This window comes from Polypterus senegalus, chromosome 2 (assembly GCF_016835505.1).
Source record: "Polypterus senegalus isolate Bchr_013 chromosome 2, ASM1683550v1, whole genome shotgun sequence".
NCBI lineage: Eukaryota > Metazoa > Chordata > Cladistia > Polypteriformes > Polypteridae > Polypterus > Polypterus senegalus.
In genome coordinates this window covers 274,778,734-274,798,695 of record NC_053155.1, presented here as the reverse complement: position 1 = coordinate 274,798,695, position 19,962 = coordinate 274,778,734, and the positions used below count along the sequence as shown (strand labels likewise).

At 34.9% G+C, this 19,962-nt stretch overlaps 1 protein-coding gene across 1 annotated transcript in view; it reads right to left on the bottom strand.

Moving 5' to 3' along the window:
- The window catches only part of pola1 (polymerase (DNA directed), alpha 1), a 430,119-nt gene that overhangs the window by 349,878 nt on the left and 60,279 nt on the right, over window positions 1-19,962 (bottom strand). Inside the window, exons 20-24 of the mRNA XM_039745606.1 lie at window positions 14,661-14,836; window positions 10,265-10,394; window positions 4,579-4,698; window positions 1,895-1,994; window positions 824-948 (exon numbers count right to left, since the gene is read on the bottom strand). Of these exons, the coding sequence (XP_039601540.1) occupies window positions 824-948; window positions 1,895-1,994; window positions 4,579-4,698; window positions 10,265-10,394; window positions 14,661-14,836 (651 nt within the window). The remainder of the gene's footprint in view (window positions 1-823; window positions 949-1,894; window positions 1,995-4,578; window positions 4,699-10,264; window positions 10,395-14,660; window positions 14,837-19,962) is intronic.

The following is a 19,962-nucleotide window of genomic DNA, read 5'->3' as shown; positions in this document are numbered from 1 at the left end:
AATATGGTCATTTGGCAAAAGTATTTTATTTTACAATGGATAATATAATGAAAAGGTAAAGACAATTCAGATCACACCATCAGTCAACTTCCATTTAAAAATAGTTAAAAAAAAAAAGTAAACAACTCAATAACAGCTAGGCAAAGCTGAAGCCAACATCTGTTTCTGAAGTTTCTGTTTTTCGTAGCTTCAGCAATATTCAATAAATATGTCATTGTGGCAGGCTCTTTAATTCACTTTAGTCATTAAGTTTATTTCTAAAAAAAGAGAGTGACAGACAAGTCAGAATTGTTTTTTTAACATATATATCAGCAACATTGATTTGTGATGAAAAGATTATCATGAAGGATTTCTTCTTTAAATATTCTTCCAAGTTTATTAAAAAATATCACATCTTGTGGTACAGCTCTTCAGTACAAAGGAGCATAATACTGGAACAAAAAGTGATATTAAACAAATGAAGACTGGAAATTTGCACAGAATGACATCTAGCTTATAACCAAGATTACCTTTAATTGGTTTGCAAAATATCTGGGGAAAACATGTCCAGTTACTGTTTGCTTGGAGTATAATGAAGTACCATTAAAAGGAAAATCAACAGCCTTCCATAGTTCTTACAGTAGCTTTACATTTTTCTTTGTTATAAAAAACATCTTAAATTTTATCAACACTGCAATGTTATATTTACTGTTACAGGATAGAGGATAGCGCTGTGACTCAAACAATAAAATAGTACAATAGGAAGTACGGCATTGACGTTAATTAAGAAGAAAAATAACAATTACGTTCTGAAAAATTTAGCTACAATGAGCCAATTAGTTACCTCGGATGCCTTCCTGGAGATGGCTGAAACCCTTTCAACAGTGGTAAAGCAGATGTTAAACTCCTGGATTATAGATGGGTATAAGCTATTAAAGTCCAAAAGTAGAATAAACTTGTCATAGAATCCTGCAAAAACACATGAATAATATGACCACAGTTTGCACGAAATAAGAATTTAAGTCAAATGACTTTAGTATTTCAGAAATTGCAGAGTTTCGTCAGCCACCAATGCCCTGTGCATGTAATATATAAACAAAAACACAGAAAAACTAGCAGTATTATATACTGGTATGAATGTGAGCCACACTAAAAGAATGCAAAAAACAAATAATATCACAATTATTTATTTACTAGTGAATTAAAAAGAATAATACTATGGAAATAAGTTAATACAATTAAAAAAAAAAAAAGCTGGCTTCTACAGCTACACTGTTTTACTCTATATGGAAAATTTTGTTCTTGTCAGAAAAAAAATAAAGTGCACTCAGAGGCAAAGCATTTTCAGTCCAAAGAGCTGAGCAATTTTAAGTGGCAGCTTTAAACGCCCATTTGTAGAATCAGTTATCTTTAAAGCATGGGAAAACAAAGTTTAAAAAGATTTTAAATTCACAGCCTATTTTTTCCCACCTCCAAGCTACCGTCATCCCTATTGTATGATAACTCTAAGACTAGTACCTAACAGAGACCATAACTGGAAAAAGTAAAATTACAGCAGCCATAAATTCAGCTGAATACATTGACTGTCAGTCAGGAGTCACTTTGAAAGGTATTCATTGTGTTCAAAAGCTCATATTGGTGTTAAAAAAAAGAAAACTAACAGAGGTAAATCAAGGGGTATTGTACTTCCATAATCTATATCAGAACCATCTGTTCTTAAAGTAAACCACTTGAAAAAAATGCAACACAGTTTATAAACAGCATAGCACAGGAATAAGGAACTATAAAATGGTCAGTATATTGCATACTGAATCACAAGGGTCTAAGGACTACATCTTTGCAAAATATATTTTTGAGGAGTTCATACAGAATATTTTGTCAATTATCTGCTCATTTATAACAAAGAAAATCTTACCAACTTTGGGCTCCAACACAAGTCCCCCTGCATAAGCAGCTTTCTTCCTGCCTTTCTTAGTCTTGCCTTGTGTCACATCCACATCCTCTTCATCATCAACCTGCACATTAGACAGGATACATTGATGAAAAGCAAACCATTCTGGTGCATTTTGCAAAAGGATGTGGCAAAAACTTGTCCAAGAAATATCTTTGGATTTGATAAGAAGGCTGTGACATTTTTTAGTACAAATTTCTAGAAACTATACATTGTTAGTATTTTGTTCTGCTCTTCTATATTGTAAATTGACATTAACTATACAATATATTATAGTTTAGGATACTTAATAATTATATTGATAATTTATTATTTTAGCCAGATGTGGAAGAGTAATTGATCTAAAAATGGACTTATTTGGTGGTGAATATAACAAACAGAACATCAACTGAAACAAGGATAACTTAACTCACTCTTGGAGACCAGTCTAGACATGATGCTTCTCAGTGAATGCTTTGTTCTCACAAAGACAGAGAGGCACCAGCATAATGGTGCCACAGTACTCACCATCAGCAAAACAAAAGCTTGAGATCAGAATGAAAAGCAATCAGTATATGGGTTAAATATTAAAAAATATTAAAGTTAATATATTTCTGCACAACATGTTAGGAATATATTAAAACATGGAACTATGTTACATTTTTGTTTTTTATTGTGAGCACCACCATATGCACATCAGATGTGATTTTAGATCTTATGGATAAACACCAGTTGAAACAATAGCCAAAGGCTATTATTTTGTAAACAATTAATCTATCAACTATTTTATCAATATATCAAATACTCTAACAAACATTTTTCTTTAAATAATTCTAGTAGGCTTATGAATGTGTGCTGCTTTTGAATATTTATTGAATTGTAAAATTTGAAAACATCAGGATATGGAAAAAAATAACTAACAAGAAGATAAAACAGGACAACACCGTTAATAAAATTGTGATGTCAAAAAAGACTAAAAGTAAAAAAAATATATATTTTAAATTAAAAGTGATATTTAACAAAACTTATGTTGGCAAACCAACTTGAAATAAGAATGGATTGTTTTAGACCTTATAATGATACAACTGATCCACTCCAAGACTCGTCTATGTGTATTTTTTTAATGAATCTTAAATTGAGATAGATGTTAAACATAGGCATCAAAGATTTAGCTGCTAGGCATATTTGGCAAAACAAAAAAATAAATAAAAAATAAATAAATAAAAAAGTATAAATGATGCTAACTGAAATCACATGGCAACTCATAGAAGATTGAGGCAAAGACAATATTCTATACTTGTACTTATGTACTCTGTCTTTTTAATTGTTCACTACTACAATGAAGCATTTACCTTTTTTATAATGTTATCTATACTGAAAATTGCTACAACTGACACACATTTTAATTTCATTTTCACATAGTTTGACGTTGCTATGACATCTTCAGTATGTCATTACAAAAAATGTCAGAAGTTCTACTTCGTGCATGAAGATACTTCTTTTAGCCCTCTCTTTGGCTGAAAAACTTTCCTTTCCTCATAACTACAGCACAGCCTTGAATTAAAAAAAATAATTTACAGAAAACATTTGGGAAATTTTATAGTGTGCAAACTATGTGCTCAAATAATCAATGTGTACAGGAGAATAAGTATCAGAAATCTTCCCAAATGACATAACATGTACTACCACTTATGGAATAAGCTTAGATTTACTTTAAACTACATCCTATGACATATATAAAAATTGGCCAAGTATAATGACATGCTTTTTGGGCATGTTTCACCTGCCGGCCACTACAGTTTTTGCAAATGACACTTTCTGCCTTGCATATTTTCATAACTTGTGATTTTGAATTTTTTTTTTTAATCACACATTTGTATTTATAAAGTCACACCTTTTTTGGCCAACATACAAATTAATTTATTTTAAAGTAACATCTGGGATCCACTATACCAATTCCCTTTCTAATATTAAAAACACTTCAATCATGTCACCTCTTTATCTTCATTTGCTTAACCTAAAAAGGTTCAACTCCTTTAATCTTTCCTTGCAGCTCATATATCTCAGCCCTGAAATAAGCCTAGCCATTTTCCTCTGGACTTTCCCTTGCTCTGCAATGTCTCTTTTGTAATATCCTAATATTTACTTGTATTAAATTTCATCTGCTTCAAATCTGCACAAGTCTTTATGCTGTCCAAGCAGCTGTATAAAAATGTTGCCGATTGTACATTATCTACCCTTCCACCTAGTTTGGTACTATTTGAAATCTTAACAAGCTTATTGAATATATTCAAATGATTTATATATGCTAAAAAGAAGAGCTACCCAAGTAGTGATCCCCTGAGGGACACTCATTTTAATATCGTCTAATTCCCATAATGTTTTGCTTCCTCTGTTTAATGTAATTTTTCACCCACCTACAAACTGTGTCTCTAATTCTCACTTATTTTAGTTTGATTGCTGACTTTTCAGGTGGTAATTTATCAGAAGTCTTTTGAAAATCAAGATAATCTAAAGTTAATTTAAAAAAAAACCTGTCAACAGAATAAATATAACAAAATATGTCATAATGAATATAGTTCGTAAAACCTGAGATAATGTAAAATGAAATTAAAGTTAAGCTATCATTATATTTAAAAAAAGGAGACAAATATATAATATATACTCACAAGATCTATCTGTGGCTTTTTGAATAGTTGTTTATCTGGTACAATATAGTCCTTTTCATAGAAAGCATGAAGTAAAAGGTATTCATTTCTTTCAGAGCGCCCACCCATCAATGTCCTTGACTGAAAACAAGAAAACAGAACACAAAATAACAGAAGTTTTTTTTCTGTAACTTGAACATGTAACATGAATATGTGAATTTTTTTTTTCCTTTTTATTACTTTTATTGCATTCCATACAAATCAATCAAGTTTTTACAAAAAGAAAAATTGAGTTAAGAACAGATCGATCCCCACACCTGAGAGAGAGAGCAAGCCAAACGGCATGAAATTTAAGGCTTGTAAACATACCTAAATTAATAAATTCTCTGTGCTTTATGAATTATTTTAAAATATTACTGATTAGATCCTGCCATGTTTTGAAAAAGTCTGTACGATCCTCTAACTGAGTATTTGATTTTTCCAATTTCAAATAATATAACACATCAGTTTCCCACTGACTTAAAGAGGAGAGTTTGGGTTCTTCCAGTTTATCAGAATAAGTCTGCGTGCCAAAAGTGTAGTGAATGCAATCACAGTTTGTTTGTCTTTCTCCACTTTAAACCCTCTGGAAGAACCCCAAACACAGCTGTTAATGGGTTAGGAGGGATTGTGAGTCCAAGGCTGTCTGAAAGGTAATTAAAAATTTTTGTCCAGAATAATGTTAATTTGGTGCAGGCCCAGAACATGTGACCCAGTGAGGCTGGGACTTGGTTTGCAGCGTTCGCAGGTTGGATCATGCCCTGGAAACATTTTGGAGAGTTTTAGTCGAGACAGATGTGCTCGATATATAATTTTGAGTTGTATAATTGTATGCTTTGCGCATATGGAGCTCGAGTGAATTCTCTGCATTGCTACTTTCCACTCCTTTTCTGATATATTAATTGAGAGATCTTTTCCCAGTGTCCTCTTGGATCTTTGAAAGGGAGGGATTGTAAAATGATTTTATATATTGTAGAGATGGAGTCTAAGTCCTTGAGATTGAGCAATATTTTTTCCAGCATGGATGAGGGTGCAAGATGAGGAAAATCTGGAAGGTTCTGTTTAACAAAGTTCCTGATTTGAAGATAGTGAAAGAAATGTGTAGCTGGAATGTTAAATTTGGAATGTAATTGTTCATAGGATGCAAAGACGTTGTCTATATAAAGATCTCTAAGCAAGTTAATTCCAAATTTTTCCAGATATTAAAACTGCATATGTTTGTGAAGGTTGAAAGAGGTGGTTCTCTTGCAGAGGTGCCACAGATAGAAGCTTCTCCGTCTTAAAATGCTTTCTACATTGGTTCCAGATTCTAAGTGAGTGGAGCACAATTGGGTTATTAGTGTATTGCCGATAACGTGTGTTTATTGGAGCACAGAGCAAGGAATACAAAGAAGTACTGCAGGATTTTACTTCTATTGCGGTCCAAGCCTGTGTATGTTCTTCTATTTGTGTCCAGGTTCTTATGCCTGTATATTTGCTGCCCAGTAATAAAACTGGAAGTTAGGTAGAGCCATGCCACCTTCTGCCTTTTGTCTTTGTAGGGTCGCTCTTTTGATGCGTGGATGTTTTGAATTCCAAATAAATGAGGTTATTGTTGAATCTAATTGCTTAAAGAATGATTTATTAATGTATATTGGATGTTTTGAAATAAAAAGGAGCTTAGGAAGAATATTCATCTTAACAGTGTTAATTCTTCCAGCTAGTGTGAGATGAAGGGTTGACCATCTATGCAAGTCTTGTTTAATTTTTCCATGCAGACGCGAAATTTTGTTGATAAAGAGCTTTATGTTTACTTGTGATGTTTACCCTAGGTATTTAAACTGTTCTGCAATGATAAAAGGTAGGGTGTCTAATCTAATATTATATGCTTGAGAATTCACTGGAAAGAGTACACTTTTATTCAGATTAATTCTGAGACCAGAGATCTTTTGAAATTCTGTGAGTGCTGCTAAGACTGCAGGCACAGAATTTTCTGGGTCCGATATATACAGTACCATATCATCTGCATATAATGAGATTTTCTGTTCCAGTCCTTCTCTGCTAATCCCCTTTATCTGATCAGTATTTCGACAATGTATTGCCAGTGGTTCAATGGCGATTAAACAGCAGCGTGACAAGGGCATCCTTGTCTAGTGCCACGTTCTAGTTTAAAGTAGTCTGAGCAAATGTTGTTGATGCAAACTGAAGCTTCTGGGTTAGTATACAGTAATTTAATCCATGCACAAATGTTCGGGCCAAACCCAAACTTCTCCAATGTAGTAAAAGGTATTTCCATTCAATCATGTCGAATGCTTTTTCTGCATCCAATGATAATAATATTTCTGGGGTGTTTGATTTAGTTGGTGAGTATATTACATTAAACAGGCGTGAAGATTTGAAGATAAGTGTCGGCCCCTAATAAATCCAGTTTGGTCTTGTGATATTACGAGGGAGCACTTTCTCCATCCTTCTAGCTATGATTTTAGAGAGTATTTTAACGTCGTTATTCAGAAGTGAAATTGGTCTGTATGATGCACATTGTAATAAGTCCTTATTTTGTTTTGGAAAACAGTGATTAGTGCTTGGCGAAAGGTTTGTGGAAGAGATTGGTTATCTCTGGCTTCTGTAAATGTTGCTAATAGGAGGGAGCTAGCTGAGCGGAGAATTTCTTGTAAAATTCTGCAGGGTAGCCATCAGGGCCTGCTGCTTTCCACCTTGGAGTGACTTTATAGCATCTAGTAATTCTGATAATGCCAGAGGTTTATCAAGTTCCTCCACACTAAAAGCGTCTATTTGTGGTATCTGTAATGTATCCAGAAATGCATTAGATTGTGTATTGTCTTCTTTAAACTCAGTAGTATATAGGATTTATAGTAGTCTCTGAAAGTGTGCATTATATTTTTGTGTTCGATGATTTTATCTCCGTTAGGTTGGTGATTACGAGATTGCGTTGCACTTCTTGCTTGTGAATTTGTTGAGCTAAAAGCTTATTAGCTTTCTCCATGTTCATAATAATGATGTCTGGATTTGTAGATTAGTTGTTCAGTTTCTTTAGTTGTCAAGAGGTTTAATTCGAATGTAGAGCCTGCCTTTTCCTATGTAGAGTCTCGCTTGGTAGTCTGGCGTGTTCTTCATCTATTTTAGTAATTTAGCTTTTTATCTCTGCTACTTTCTTGGCTTCAGATTTATTTCTGTGGGAAAGATATGAGATAATCTGTCCTCTTAAGAGTTTCCCAGAGTATTCCTGCAGAGATCTCGGGGATGTATTTGTCTCTAGAAAGAATTTGATTTGTTTGGATATAAATTCAGTACAATTCTCGTCTGCTAATAGAAGCGGGTTGAGACGCCAGTGTATGTGGGCTTAGTGATTTTAGCTCCAAGATTATAGGTGCATGGTCAAAAACAATAGCATCATATTCTCAAGATTTAATCATAGGCAAGAAGTTATTATCTATAAAGAAGTAATCAATCCTTGAGTAGCAATGATTTACTGGTGAGTAGAAAGAATATGTTCTTGAATTTGGGTTTAAAAACCTCCAGGGGTCTGATAAGTTGTGATCAGTTATAAACTTCGTAATTATCTTTGCGGTGTTAGATGCCGTTCCCTCTGTGGAAGAAGTCCTATCTAAAAGTGGATTTAGAACACAATTAAAGTCCCCAGCCATTATAACTTTATGAGTGTTCAGATTGGGAATGGATGCAAATAAATTTTGTATAAATTCCTTATCATCAACATTAGGTGCATAAACATTTATCAAAATCATTTTACAGTTAGATAAGTCTCCCATGACCATTACATATCTCCCTTCAGGATCCAATACTACATCTGATGCTACAAATGGTACTGTTCTATGTATGAGAATTCCCATACCTCTAGTTTTCTTTGTAAAACTAGAATGGAACATTTGGCCAGTCCAGTCTTTTGCAGCGGAACTGATCCTTGCTTAGTAAGTGGGTTTCCTGTAAAAATACTATTTTAGCATTTAGACCTGTTAGGTGAGAGAGTACTTTCTTTCTCTTTAATTCGTGATTCAGGCCTTTAACATTCCAGCTCACGAAATTAACTGTCCCATCATGGAGACATTTATTCTGAGTTTTTGCTGTTTTTGTGCTTTCTTGTACCGTAGGTGAAGCATCAGGCTCTACTGTAGCCGGTGTCCCCGCTATTCCCGGGTCGCGTGGAGTAATTGAAACCGTGGACTGCAAGGCCTTTTCCAGTTTCAGGTGTTCTTCTCCGATCGGCGAGCTATCGAGATCTGCACTCATAATCGTACATTCGCTCCCCTTTTCACTCTCAGCCGGTGACGATGTAGCGGACCATGGTCCCGAGGAGTCTGTACTTTCGCCCATCCGATCCAGGTCTCTTTCTAAAAGTGCAGCTTTAGTTTTTTCGATTCTTTCGGACCCCCTTTCTTGTTGGCCAAGTTTATATATGCTTACATATACTATAGCAGTCTCCTTGGGTTGAACAGATACAGTATATCTCAGGATAATAAGCAAATATGAAAAAATAACACCACTGCTAGTGGAGCTCCACTTCAGACGTCCATCTCTCGCAGAGACCAAATGTGTGAAAATTTACATTAACTGAATAAAAATGCAAATACTCTACATACTAAACATCACAATGAGATTGTAGGATATATTAGGCAGCATCGGTCAAGTTCAGATTTATTGTTTGATCTCATGCCTCAGCTTATTTCAAAGTGATTTATATGTGGAAAAGACAGAAATAGGTCCTGATGTGAGACCTGATATGCTACATAAGAAAAAAAGTCAATGCCCTCTGCATCTAGCCATAGCTAACAGAACTGCATGAGATTATTGTATAAAAAAGGACACTGAAATATTTTATTATTATATATTAAATATATATTTTCTTCATTTTGCAATATATTATAATAATAAATAATTTGTGACCTATTTCATTTCTGTTTCAATTGAATTACAGTGCATAAGGCAACTTTGTCTCCGAGATCATGATGGCACTGCCTCCCACTGACCACTGCAGGTGCACTAAGCAGTTCAATGACACCCAACAAATCTCTAGGTGGCCAATGAATAGACTTTGCAGGATAGTTTGGATGCATGAAATGTATCAGGCTGTCTGGTTCCACTCTTGTTCACCGAAGATTAGTAAAAAGGCCCTCCACAGTTGTAAATATGAACCCTGCTATACAGTGAGGAAGACGGGCTACACTGAGGTTGTAAGGAGGGCTTCCAACACCTATGTCTGACACAGGTGGTGCTTACTAGGATTGCCCCAGAAGTAATGGGACTTTAAAGCCATCTTAAGCCCAAAGCTATTTGAACATGGTAGTTGAAAACAGGCATGACAAGAGTTCAACTGGTGTGAGGAAGAGAAGTCAACAAGTTGAGAATAGCGAACGAGTGTGTTAATTTGCAGGGATGTAGACCAGCCACTTCACACGGCAAGGGTTTAGCTATGCTTACAAAGGTCCAGATAGTTATACATATTTTTTTCTCCTGTCTGTTACGTACTTTTGTTATTTTCCCTTGTGTTTCTTCTTTATAACAACAACATGTAACACTTATTACATACTTTAGCCTCATTTGTGTTCATTCTTGATTAAATAATGGTTTGAGATTGCTTCATATCTCCTACAGGTAGCAGAGTAACTCTGCCCAAATTAAATATTCAGAGCAGCATCAGAAAAGACAAGCTTACCATGACATTTCCAGAAATGCTTGTTATCTGTAGAGCTAAAGGAAGAACATTCAGCTCACACATGATCTGCAAGATGAATTTGGCATCCATCCATGTATTCTCCAGTAAATATAGCAAATGTGAAGAGTCACTAAGGTGTTAAGAGAAGAGGGGAGGAAAAAGGAAAAAAATCACATTAACACTAAGCATTAGGTTTTCATTTGGGGGGGGGGGATCTATGGTTCGTAAAAAAGCTTTAATGTAACCATTTAAAAATCTGATCAACAATCACTGAAATAAACGAAGAGAGATTAAAAAAAAAAAAACTTTAAATGTGTTACTTACTACGTTATCATTATTAAAACTTTACTATACTAAAAGCTGTGTGTCCTTTTTCCTTATTGGATCTCAAGATATCATTGAACACAAGGGGGATTTTTTTTTTACCAATTATCGCAGTTATTATTTCCGGTTTCTTGCCTAGAATACCACGCAGCCTACAAATTTCAAATTTTGCTATATACTTTTGTCAAAGCCAATATTAGGACTCTGACTTAATTTATGGACATTCATTTTACAAATTCCAGGAGAACTTGTGTCTAATGACTTGCTAAATGAGTGATTTTTTTTTTTTATATATAAACCACAGCTTAAGTTTTCTGAAATTTCTACTCAGACTTGATTCCATTAATTTTTCCTTGAAAGGTACCCTTGGTGTATGCTGAACAGATGTATTTTTCTATCAGAACATTGCAACTATTCTAAAAGAAAAAAAAATGTGCAGAATTAGTAGTACTAGATCTGAAGATGAAGACAAAACTTTATTTGTACCCAGGTGGAAATAAGGCTTTTTATAGAAGTTCTTTAAATAAATAAAAACAAAAACTAGTTATTTAGGTGGGTAGGCAGGTAAATAAATAAATGCACACACACAGTTTGGTCTGAACACACACTAGAATACCTATAATGCACCAAAAAAAACCTTGTTGGTATAAAGGAGCCCCAGTAGCGTTACTTGACAAACTTCTGCTGGACAATTTGTTGACTTGAAAACACTCAGTGTTGTCAGAGAGAGGGTGTGAAGCATTTTTCATAATGGCACTCAGTTTGGTTTTAATCCTCTCCTTTACTACTTCCAGGGTGTCTAGAGTGTGTCCTGTAACTGAGCTTGCCCATTTAACTAGTGTGTTGATTTGGTGAGCCTATCTTGAAGTGAGGTTTCCAGCCCAACACATCCACAGCATAGAAAAATCGCAATGGCCAGAAGATGTGAAGTATATCACTTCCCACATTAAAGGGAAAAAAGCCTCCACTACCCTTTCTTATATAGTTCCTCTGTGTTCGGAGACCAGTCTAACCTGTCATTAACAAAGAAACTAAATTCTCCACTCAACTCCTATACTCTCTCTTATTCCCTTTATTAATGTACCATATATGCGTAGAATCATCTGAGAATATCTGCAAGTGACATGACCTGGTGTTATATTTATAGTCTGAGGCATACAAAGTGAAGAGAAAAGGAGTCAGGACTGTTCCCAGTGTTGCTCCAATCCATATCAGAAGCACAGTCAGAGTCTCACAAACTGCAGTCTTCCTGAAAAAGTCCATTATCCAGGACACTAAAGGCTCATCTATTTCTATGTCTGAGTTTATCCCTCAATATAGATGGCTAGATGGTACTGAAGGCGCTGGAGAAATAAAAAAAAAATAAATGCAAAAAATAATTCTCTTAAATGCCTTGTGGAGCAGATAGATAATTGCATTTTCCAATCTTTTTGTCAATTAGACAAACGGCAGTGGGTCTAGGTGGTCTGCCACAAGAGGACTCCTAGACCAGGACCAGTCTCTCATATGTCTTCATTATGTGAGGTGCAAGTACCACTCGTCTGTAGTCATTAACTGAAGAGGTGCCCGTTTTCTTTGGAACAGGTACAATCCAGAATGCTTTCAACAGCCATGGAACTTTCTGAAGTCTTAGGGACAGACCAAATAGGTTACAGAGGACACCACAAAGTTGGTCAGCAAGTGCGTTAAGAACTGACTCCATCTGGTCCTGCAGCTTTTCCTGTGTGTAGCTTCCCTCAGTTGTCCACACCGATGGGAGTTGAACTTGCCACTGGCCATTCCAGTTGATGTGGTAGTAATTGTTGATGTAGTAGGGATGGTGTTTGGAGACTGATCATTGTAAGACTGTGGCAGTGGAAGGAAAAATCTATTAAAAAATTGGTTCAGGGAGTTAACTTTGTCCACATTCTTTTCTAGAATCTGAGCCCTGGATGGCTCAAATCCTGTAATTATACCCAATCCAAATCAGGCATCCTTCATGTTATTCTGAACGAGTTTGTTTTCAGTTTTAGATCTGTAAACTTCCTTTCCCTTACTCTGTTTTTTCTTTAGCACAAGCTGTACATCCTTCAGAGCCTCTTTGTCACCAGATTTGAATGCTCTTTTTCTCATTTAGGAGACCTTTTAGCTCCACAGTAATTCTGGGCTTGTTATTTACAGAGCAACACAATGTCTTTGTGAGTACCACTGCGTCAACACAGAAGTTATTATAGTCTCTGATGCAGTGACAAGAGTCCCTCAATATTGTCCCCATGTGACTCACATTTCATTTCTCAGTCTGTCATTTGGAAGCAGTCATTTACAGCCATTTCAGCCCACAGGATCCACTTCCTTACTATTCCGGTGGCAATAGGTTGCCATCTAATAACAGGCATGTATCTTTGAATAAGATGAATCATATTGTGGTCCAATTTGCCTGAAGCAGCAAGCAGATTACACTTAAAGGTATGTTTAACATTTGAATAGTGCAAGTCCAGCTTGTTATTTCCACTAGTGGAAGAGGTCACAAACTGACACAAATTTGTCATTGTTCCTTCCAAAGCCACCACATATTATAACATACTGGTGACAGAATGAATAATTTTCATTGCTAGATCCCCATTTGCAGCCTGAGGAATATAAACATTAATAAGGATGATGAAATTTATCTCCTTGGGCAAATAATGTGGGTGAATCCCAAAAGCCAGAATTTCAATGTCTGTAGTTTTAACTGTAATATGCTCCCTTTAATAATATTCCACATTCACATAGATGAACAGTTACTCTCTTGTCTTTGTTCCCCACACTAATCTGGGTGTTTGCCTGCTTGAATAAGACAATCCATCCAGCAGTAAAACAGTGCCAGGTAAATCAGGTTTAAGACAACTCTCCATAAAGCACAAATTGCCACTGCACTTTTATGCTCCCGCTATAAGCGCAGATAGTTTATCCATCTTATTTGACAGCAATCAAATATTTCCCATTATGACAGATGGTAGACCACTTCTAAAACCTGCTGTCTTTGGTGTACTCCCATACAGGCTTAAAGTGGAGAAGGATAAACAAACTGTAATTGCCTTTACTACACTACTAGTACACAGACTTACTTAACTGGAAGAATCCTACCCCAAAACTTTAAAGTCAGTGGGTAACTGATATTCTACACTACTTGAACTTGGGAAAAAAATACAATTCTTACTTGGAGGATCTGTTCAAAACATTTTCAAAATATGGCAGAATCAATCAATAACATTTTAGAATAAGCTTCCATTTTGGGAAAAAGGAACCCTTCCTTTCTGGTTTCTTTTATAGAGTAGCATTTTGTGGTTGGCTTTCCTATCTTTCTCTTGGTGGGGGCTGAATTTTGCTTTGCCTTGTTAAGTTTGACTTGACTGTATGGAATGTTATCTGCTTCTAAATAAAATAAAACAAAAATGTTATGCCTTTTTTTACTCCCACAATGGCACATCGTCGTCTCTGTCTTTGAACTAACAGTTCCTGCAGTAAAGTATAACTGGGCTGCTTAGGTGCTCGCAATCAGAGTGCAAATAGTTTGATTATGGCAGTATTTAATAAATCCTGCTTTCACTCAGTGTGTTACTGTTTCAGACAGGTAGCCTTCAAGTCCCTTTTGTGACTCCATCCAAGTTTGCAGCCCATCTGAAGTGCAGTCCTGATAAGCCGGTACCTGGGTTTGAATACATTGCATTTCGTCAGTAAATTTAAAATCCATTTAAGATCGATTTGTCTGATTTCTAGTGGGTACTATCAGTGACAAGCCAGAAGCTAGATCAGTTGTAATTTTAAATAAGATTAGTAACTAGTAAATAAGTTCAGAAAAAAAGAAAAATGGTGAGAAATACAGTGTTTATGTTAAGAAACCATAAAAACTCCATAAAAACTAAAATGAATGGCTGGCATGGTAGTATATAAAATAAACTCTGAAACAATCCCCTTTTTGCAACAATTGTGTGGATACATAATATATTTATAACTTGGACTGTCTGTTGTGCAAGAAGCTTTTTCAAGCCATTTCCTTGTCAAAATATTCTTATAAATACTTCACATGCAGTCATAACAACAAATGTCTTACTTATAGTGATTTTTGATGGCTTCAGGTGGGATGACAACTCTTTCTGTTTTTATAATATGAAGAACAAGCTCCGACAAGTGGTAGCTTTTGCATCGAATGAGCTCTTTGGCCGAAATCTGGACATCACAAATCATTCTGCCACAAGCTGCATTTTTCTCTGCAAAGCCACTTCGGCCCTGAAATCCATGACAGAGGAGAAAAAAAAAAAAGGTTTAATTAAATACACTTTTATAGGATATACAACTATAAAACTGACATATCTTCTTATATAATATGCTACCGTGGCTGTCCGTTTGTCTGTCCATGATATTAAATCACCTGTAGCTCGCAAAGCATTTGACCTATTAACCTGAAATTTGGTACACATATACTACATGACCTCTACTGTCCGCTTTCGGGGTGATGATTTTTATTACTCTTTTTATTTAATTGTAGAATAAACATTCAGCAGCAGGGCTGCCGTGTGGTGCATGCTTATGGCTAAATCATTCTTGAGGTATATTAAAGACTTGAAAAATTAAGAAAAACATACAAAGTAATTCCAATACAAAAACTGACTTAATCAGTTTTAACATGAAGAGATGCCGACAGAAGAAGAGAAGAAGCGGGCTGCTAGGGTGGAGAAAAGAAGAGCTGCTCAGGAAGCACATCAACATCTGAGCAAACAAATGCTAAACTTAAAGAGAAAGAGAATGAAAACTGTTATGTCAAGTGTATTCGCTGCACGTTATCGTGCAGTCTGCTGTTACTGGTGCTGTATAATTGCTCAATTAAAAAAAATTCTGATATAAATCAACTTCAAATTTAAGAATTTAAAAATTGGAATACTACCTGCAAAATTAGTATAATTCTGACAGTTAGGGCCTAAATTAGGTTATTTTAAACAGTGGATATATCACAACACTTTTCAAACAAGAAAGAACGGAAGGCTTTTCACAGAATGTTTAGATAGGATGAAGTGGATTTTAGAAATGAAATTACCCTAAAAAGTTTCTTTACCTAGAAGGACATACAGTATTTCATTAGCAGGAAGAGCAAGTAGAACCATATCATTTTGTGAATTTGGGGTGACCCAATTTCTAATATCAACATTCTAATATTATTCTCAGAAAATGCTTAAAAATAATTCTCACACTGACCTGGAGTAGAATCAATAATTGCATTATTAAGTGAATTTCCTGTATTATCAGTTGCATTAAACAAATACGATAAAAGCTAAGGATTATGGTAACTATTAAATAATAATAGCCCCAGTAAATCTTAGTAAGTCAAGCACAAGTTCATAATTCATCCATAGCTTATCTGTCACCAGTCTGCATTTAGCATGCCTATGACTCCAGACATTATTACTTACATTGGCAATAAATATAAACTTGCTGTGCTCCTAAAAAACTCATTTCTGTTCTCAAACATTTGAGCTAATTAAGACCACACTGGTGGAACCGGATAGAAAATTTCTAAACGCAACAGGTCTTTGTTACATCACTGCAGAGACAAAAGCCCAACGTGACAGAACCAAATTGATTAAAAGATATTTATTTAAACTGATTTGATTTAATTATGAAAGATAAAAAGTTAGAGTTCTACTGCTTTCACAAGGATAAAATACTATGACCCAATAATGTGTTCGGATTGCAGTTCTCAGATACAGTACTTTTGTAGCTTGAATCAAATAAAAAGAGCACTTTAAAAACTATTACTTCTTTAGAAATTAATCTTGATTTTCAGTGGCTTCTGTAAAATACTAAGATGTGCAGAAGGTGGCTAAAAAATGGAAAAATATTTTTATATTATTATATACAAGACATAATGAGCACAATTACAACAGAGAAACATTAATTTTGTATAAAAGTTTTTCTAGTTTTACAGAATAACACAGGTTTAGCTGAAAATTTTTCATTGAAACTTCCACAAGGCATCGCCATTAAATCTCACTTAATCTCTCTCCCATTGCAGTGGATTGGAGTAAGTGTTATTTTGTAACACAAGGCTCTTCTGCTTTCTATTTAGACTAAAGCTTTTAAAAGCTTGAGTGCCTGTCAGTGTTTTTACTGAGCTTTTTACTCTGTAACAATCAATCATAACAAAGCAACACTTTGGCCGGTTGCTTATCCACTATGTAGAGCTCTAATATATTGTACACTGGCAGAGTTCAAGAAGTTTAAAGATATCAAGAACTGATTTCACAGTCTTTAATTTGGGTCCTAGTAAAGACATTTGCTTGCAATAGAGAGCATTGTTTTCTTTGCCACACAGTATTTTCTATGACTGATATGGTCACTTCACATTGGAAGGTAGCTCTTTGCCATAAACTCTGAACCTACAAAGAGCCAAAGGTGACTCCTGGCTGTTCTCCATAAGAACAAGTAGGAAGTGAGAATCCTATCTTGAAGAAATGTGTCTGCTTTAACCTTAGCTTTTGTTTGCTTTGCTGGTACAGAGATATTTCTAGCAGGATTACTTAATGATTTAAGTGAGGAAGATTGTATAACTAGTTTTAAAATAAGGTTATTTTCTGTTGATTGGAGGAAAGATTTCAGGAAACCTGTCAAAGTTAAATTCCTGAGCATGCAAACTAGAGTAGGCAAGATGTCAGCTTGAAGTTACAAAGTTTAAAATGCATATTCTATGCTCTTCTAGGTTCTTCTTTGTGTAGTATACTCTGCAAAGATATCACTATATATTGAAGAATACCAATGTTATTAGATAACTAAATTAAACATAATGAAAGCTGAAGAAAGATCTTCGTATAAATCATCAACTGAAATTATTTGCCATTTTGTTGTTTCCTGTGAAATATCTCTGTCACAAGTACCATCCAGAAGACCAGGACAAGAAAGGCATAGGTTCAATTTATGAACAGAATTCATCAATTGGAAAAAGCATGCAATAATCAGCTTTCACTTAATCTGTATGCATTTCACTCTAAGAACATAAATAAAAAATACAAATAACTAAGTGTTCAGCTAATTTGAAGATAAAAAGCTATTTAGGAAACAAAAACAAAATTACAACACCTAAATCTCAGCCTCACACCGCACTCCCCCAATTACAATGTTGTTTATCGAGAAAAAAAGATTACAATTCAGCTTCCTTGTCAAAATGCACACTGAAGCTATAAATCAAATTTGCACAATTAAATAAAATCACTCTTATTATACAAAGAAAGCTCTGACAAATCTAGTTAAATCATCTATGGAAACCTTCATCACTGATCCTCTATTTTGTGTGCTTCGATAACATGCATAACACAAAGTTATAAATACAATTGATGTTGCCAAACTGATGCCTTTAATAACACAAGCATGGAACCAATAGTGAAGCTATAATCATGCAGCAAGCAAACAAAGAAAACAAAGCACATTTTAGTTAAACTGAGGAATTGAAGTATTGAGTATGGGTATACTGTACTAGGAAATTAAGTGTCCAAATTCTGGACAAAATATGGTGAATACAAAAAGCAATGTTTATATCAGTGTATATAACAGTTGTCGATGTCAGTGCATTTTTGCTGCTTTAACCATTATAAGCACTGGTGATGCTGCATGCAGCTGGGCTGCTTTGTCCGTCTACAGGTGCATTGAAAGACTATAGATCTGTTGTTCAGCCCGTTATTTTTTGTAAAAGAAAACAACTCTTTTAAATGCTACATTAAAAATAAAAACACTCGTACTTCCTCAGTTTTTTCATTGTTTCTACTGGAACGGCAACCGAGTCATGGCTCTCCAACTGTACGCATATGGAAGCCCACAAGTCAAGTGCTTTTTTGCATTGCTTTAGTCCTTTTATAATATAATTTATATATGCACTTTCCTACTGTAATGACCACCGTCAAAAACTCTAATTTCTCTAATGTCCATCTCCTAATACTACTGCTGCTTTAAATGCCTATCTGTGGCCCAAAGGACTGTCCCTGAATTTCAGAGTATGTACTGTAGAATCTCTCGGCAAAGAATATCAAGACCTCTTGCTAAAACAGTCATTCAGTCCTTTTCCAAATTGTGTATGGAGTTAAAATAGAATTGTGTGTTATCATCTTGACACATTGATGTGAAGGAAATTAGCCTACTAAAGGAAAAGCCATTTCTGTCACTTATCAGTTTAGGTGAGGCATTTTGGTGAATGCTTTCCTTTACTTGTAGTTCCCCAACTTTTGCATATTTTACTATTAAACTGGATTATTCATCTCTGATCCTAAAGGTGACTGTGGCTACACATCATCCATACTGCTATTTTCTTCATCAGTGACCAATTTTGTCTCTTAATGGACTTCTTTTTCCTTCACTTTAATGTGTTTTTTAAGACTCTGCATGTTAAGACTCAGATGACCAGCTAAGTCAGGGCCTCAAACTCCAAACGGTTTCTTAATTAGAAGTCAATTCTTGCTGTTAAACTTTTATTTAATTCCATGGCCTTTAGGTATTCAAGCTATTGATTTTTCTTTTTCAAGAGCATCATCAAAATGTTTTGTGGACCTGAGCATATCAACATTAATGAGACCTTCACCTTTGTTTATTTTCAGATAGTGAATGATGGACACAATTTAACTGATCATGTGTTGGCTTATTTTGCATCTTATTATTGTTTGAATTCTAATTAAGGAAGAAAAAAAAAAAAACACACACACACACAATTGAGGCGTCTAAGTCTTAAACAACAAGTCAATTACAATCAAGACAGAGACACAGGCAGAAATCAGTGAAATTATTGAGGCCAGCTTACTTAGTGTCTTAGCTGCTACTGCGCCCAGAATGGACAGCATGCAAGAAAGCAAGTGCACAAGCAAAAAGACAAGAACAGTAAAGAGAGAAAGGCATCCTAATAGTAAACAGGAAAACTTGTGCTACACAATTGTTACCTCTCCAAAGTTTAAACTTCAGACAGCTACATAAGAATAAACCAAGGAATAACTAGCTCAGCCTTCCCATACTGTAATCCATGCAACTTTTCAGTGATTAGTAGAATAAACTGAAATATGCTGAAAATCAAATCCATCAGTTTTGAGCTGTTGCTGTTTGGTATTAAATTCCCAACTCCACATAAACGTCTATAGGTACTTTTTTCCGATTCTTAGTAGAAAACATTTGAAACATTTCTTATATCATAACATCAATAATTTGGTCAATGCAATAGACTTTTTTAGACAAATAGCTCAAATATGCTTGCTAAAATCATTCATGAATGAATTAATGAATGTGACTGATATAGCATAGTGGAACAAAAGACAATTTAACACTGTGATTAACGCTAATTAGCATTAAAAGAAGATACATTTCTTTGTATTTACTTTTATGGCATTTTT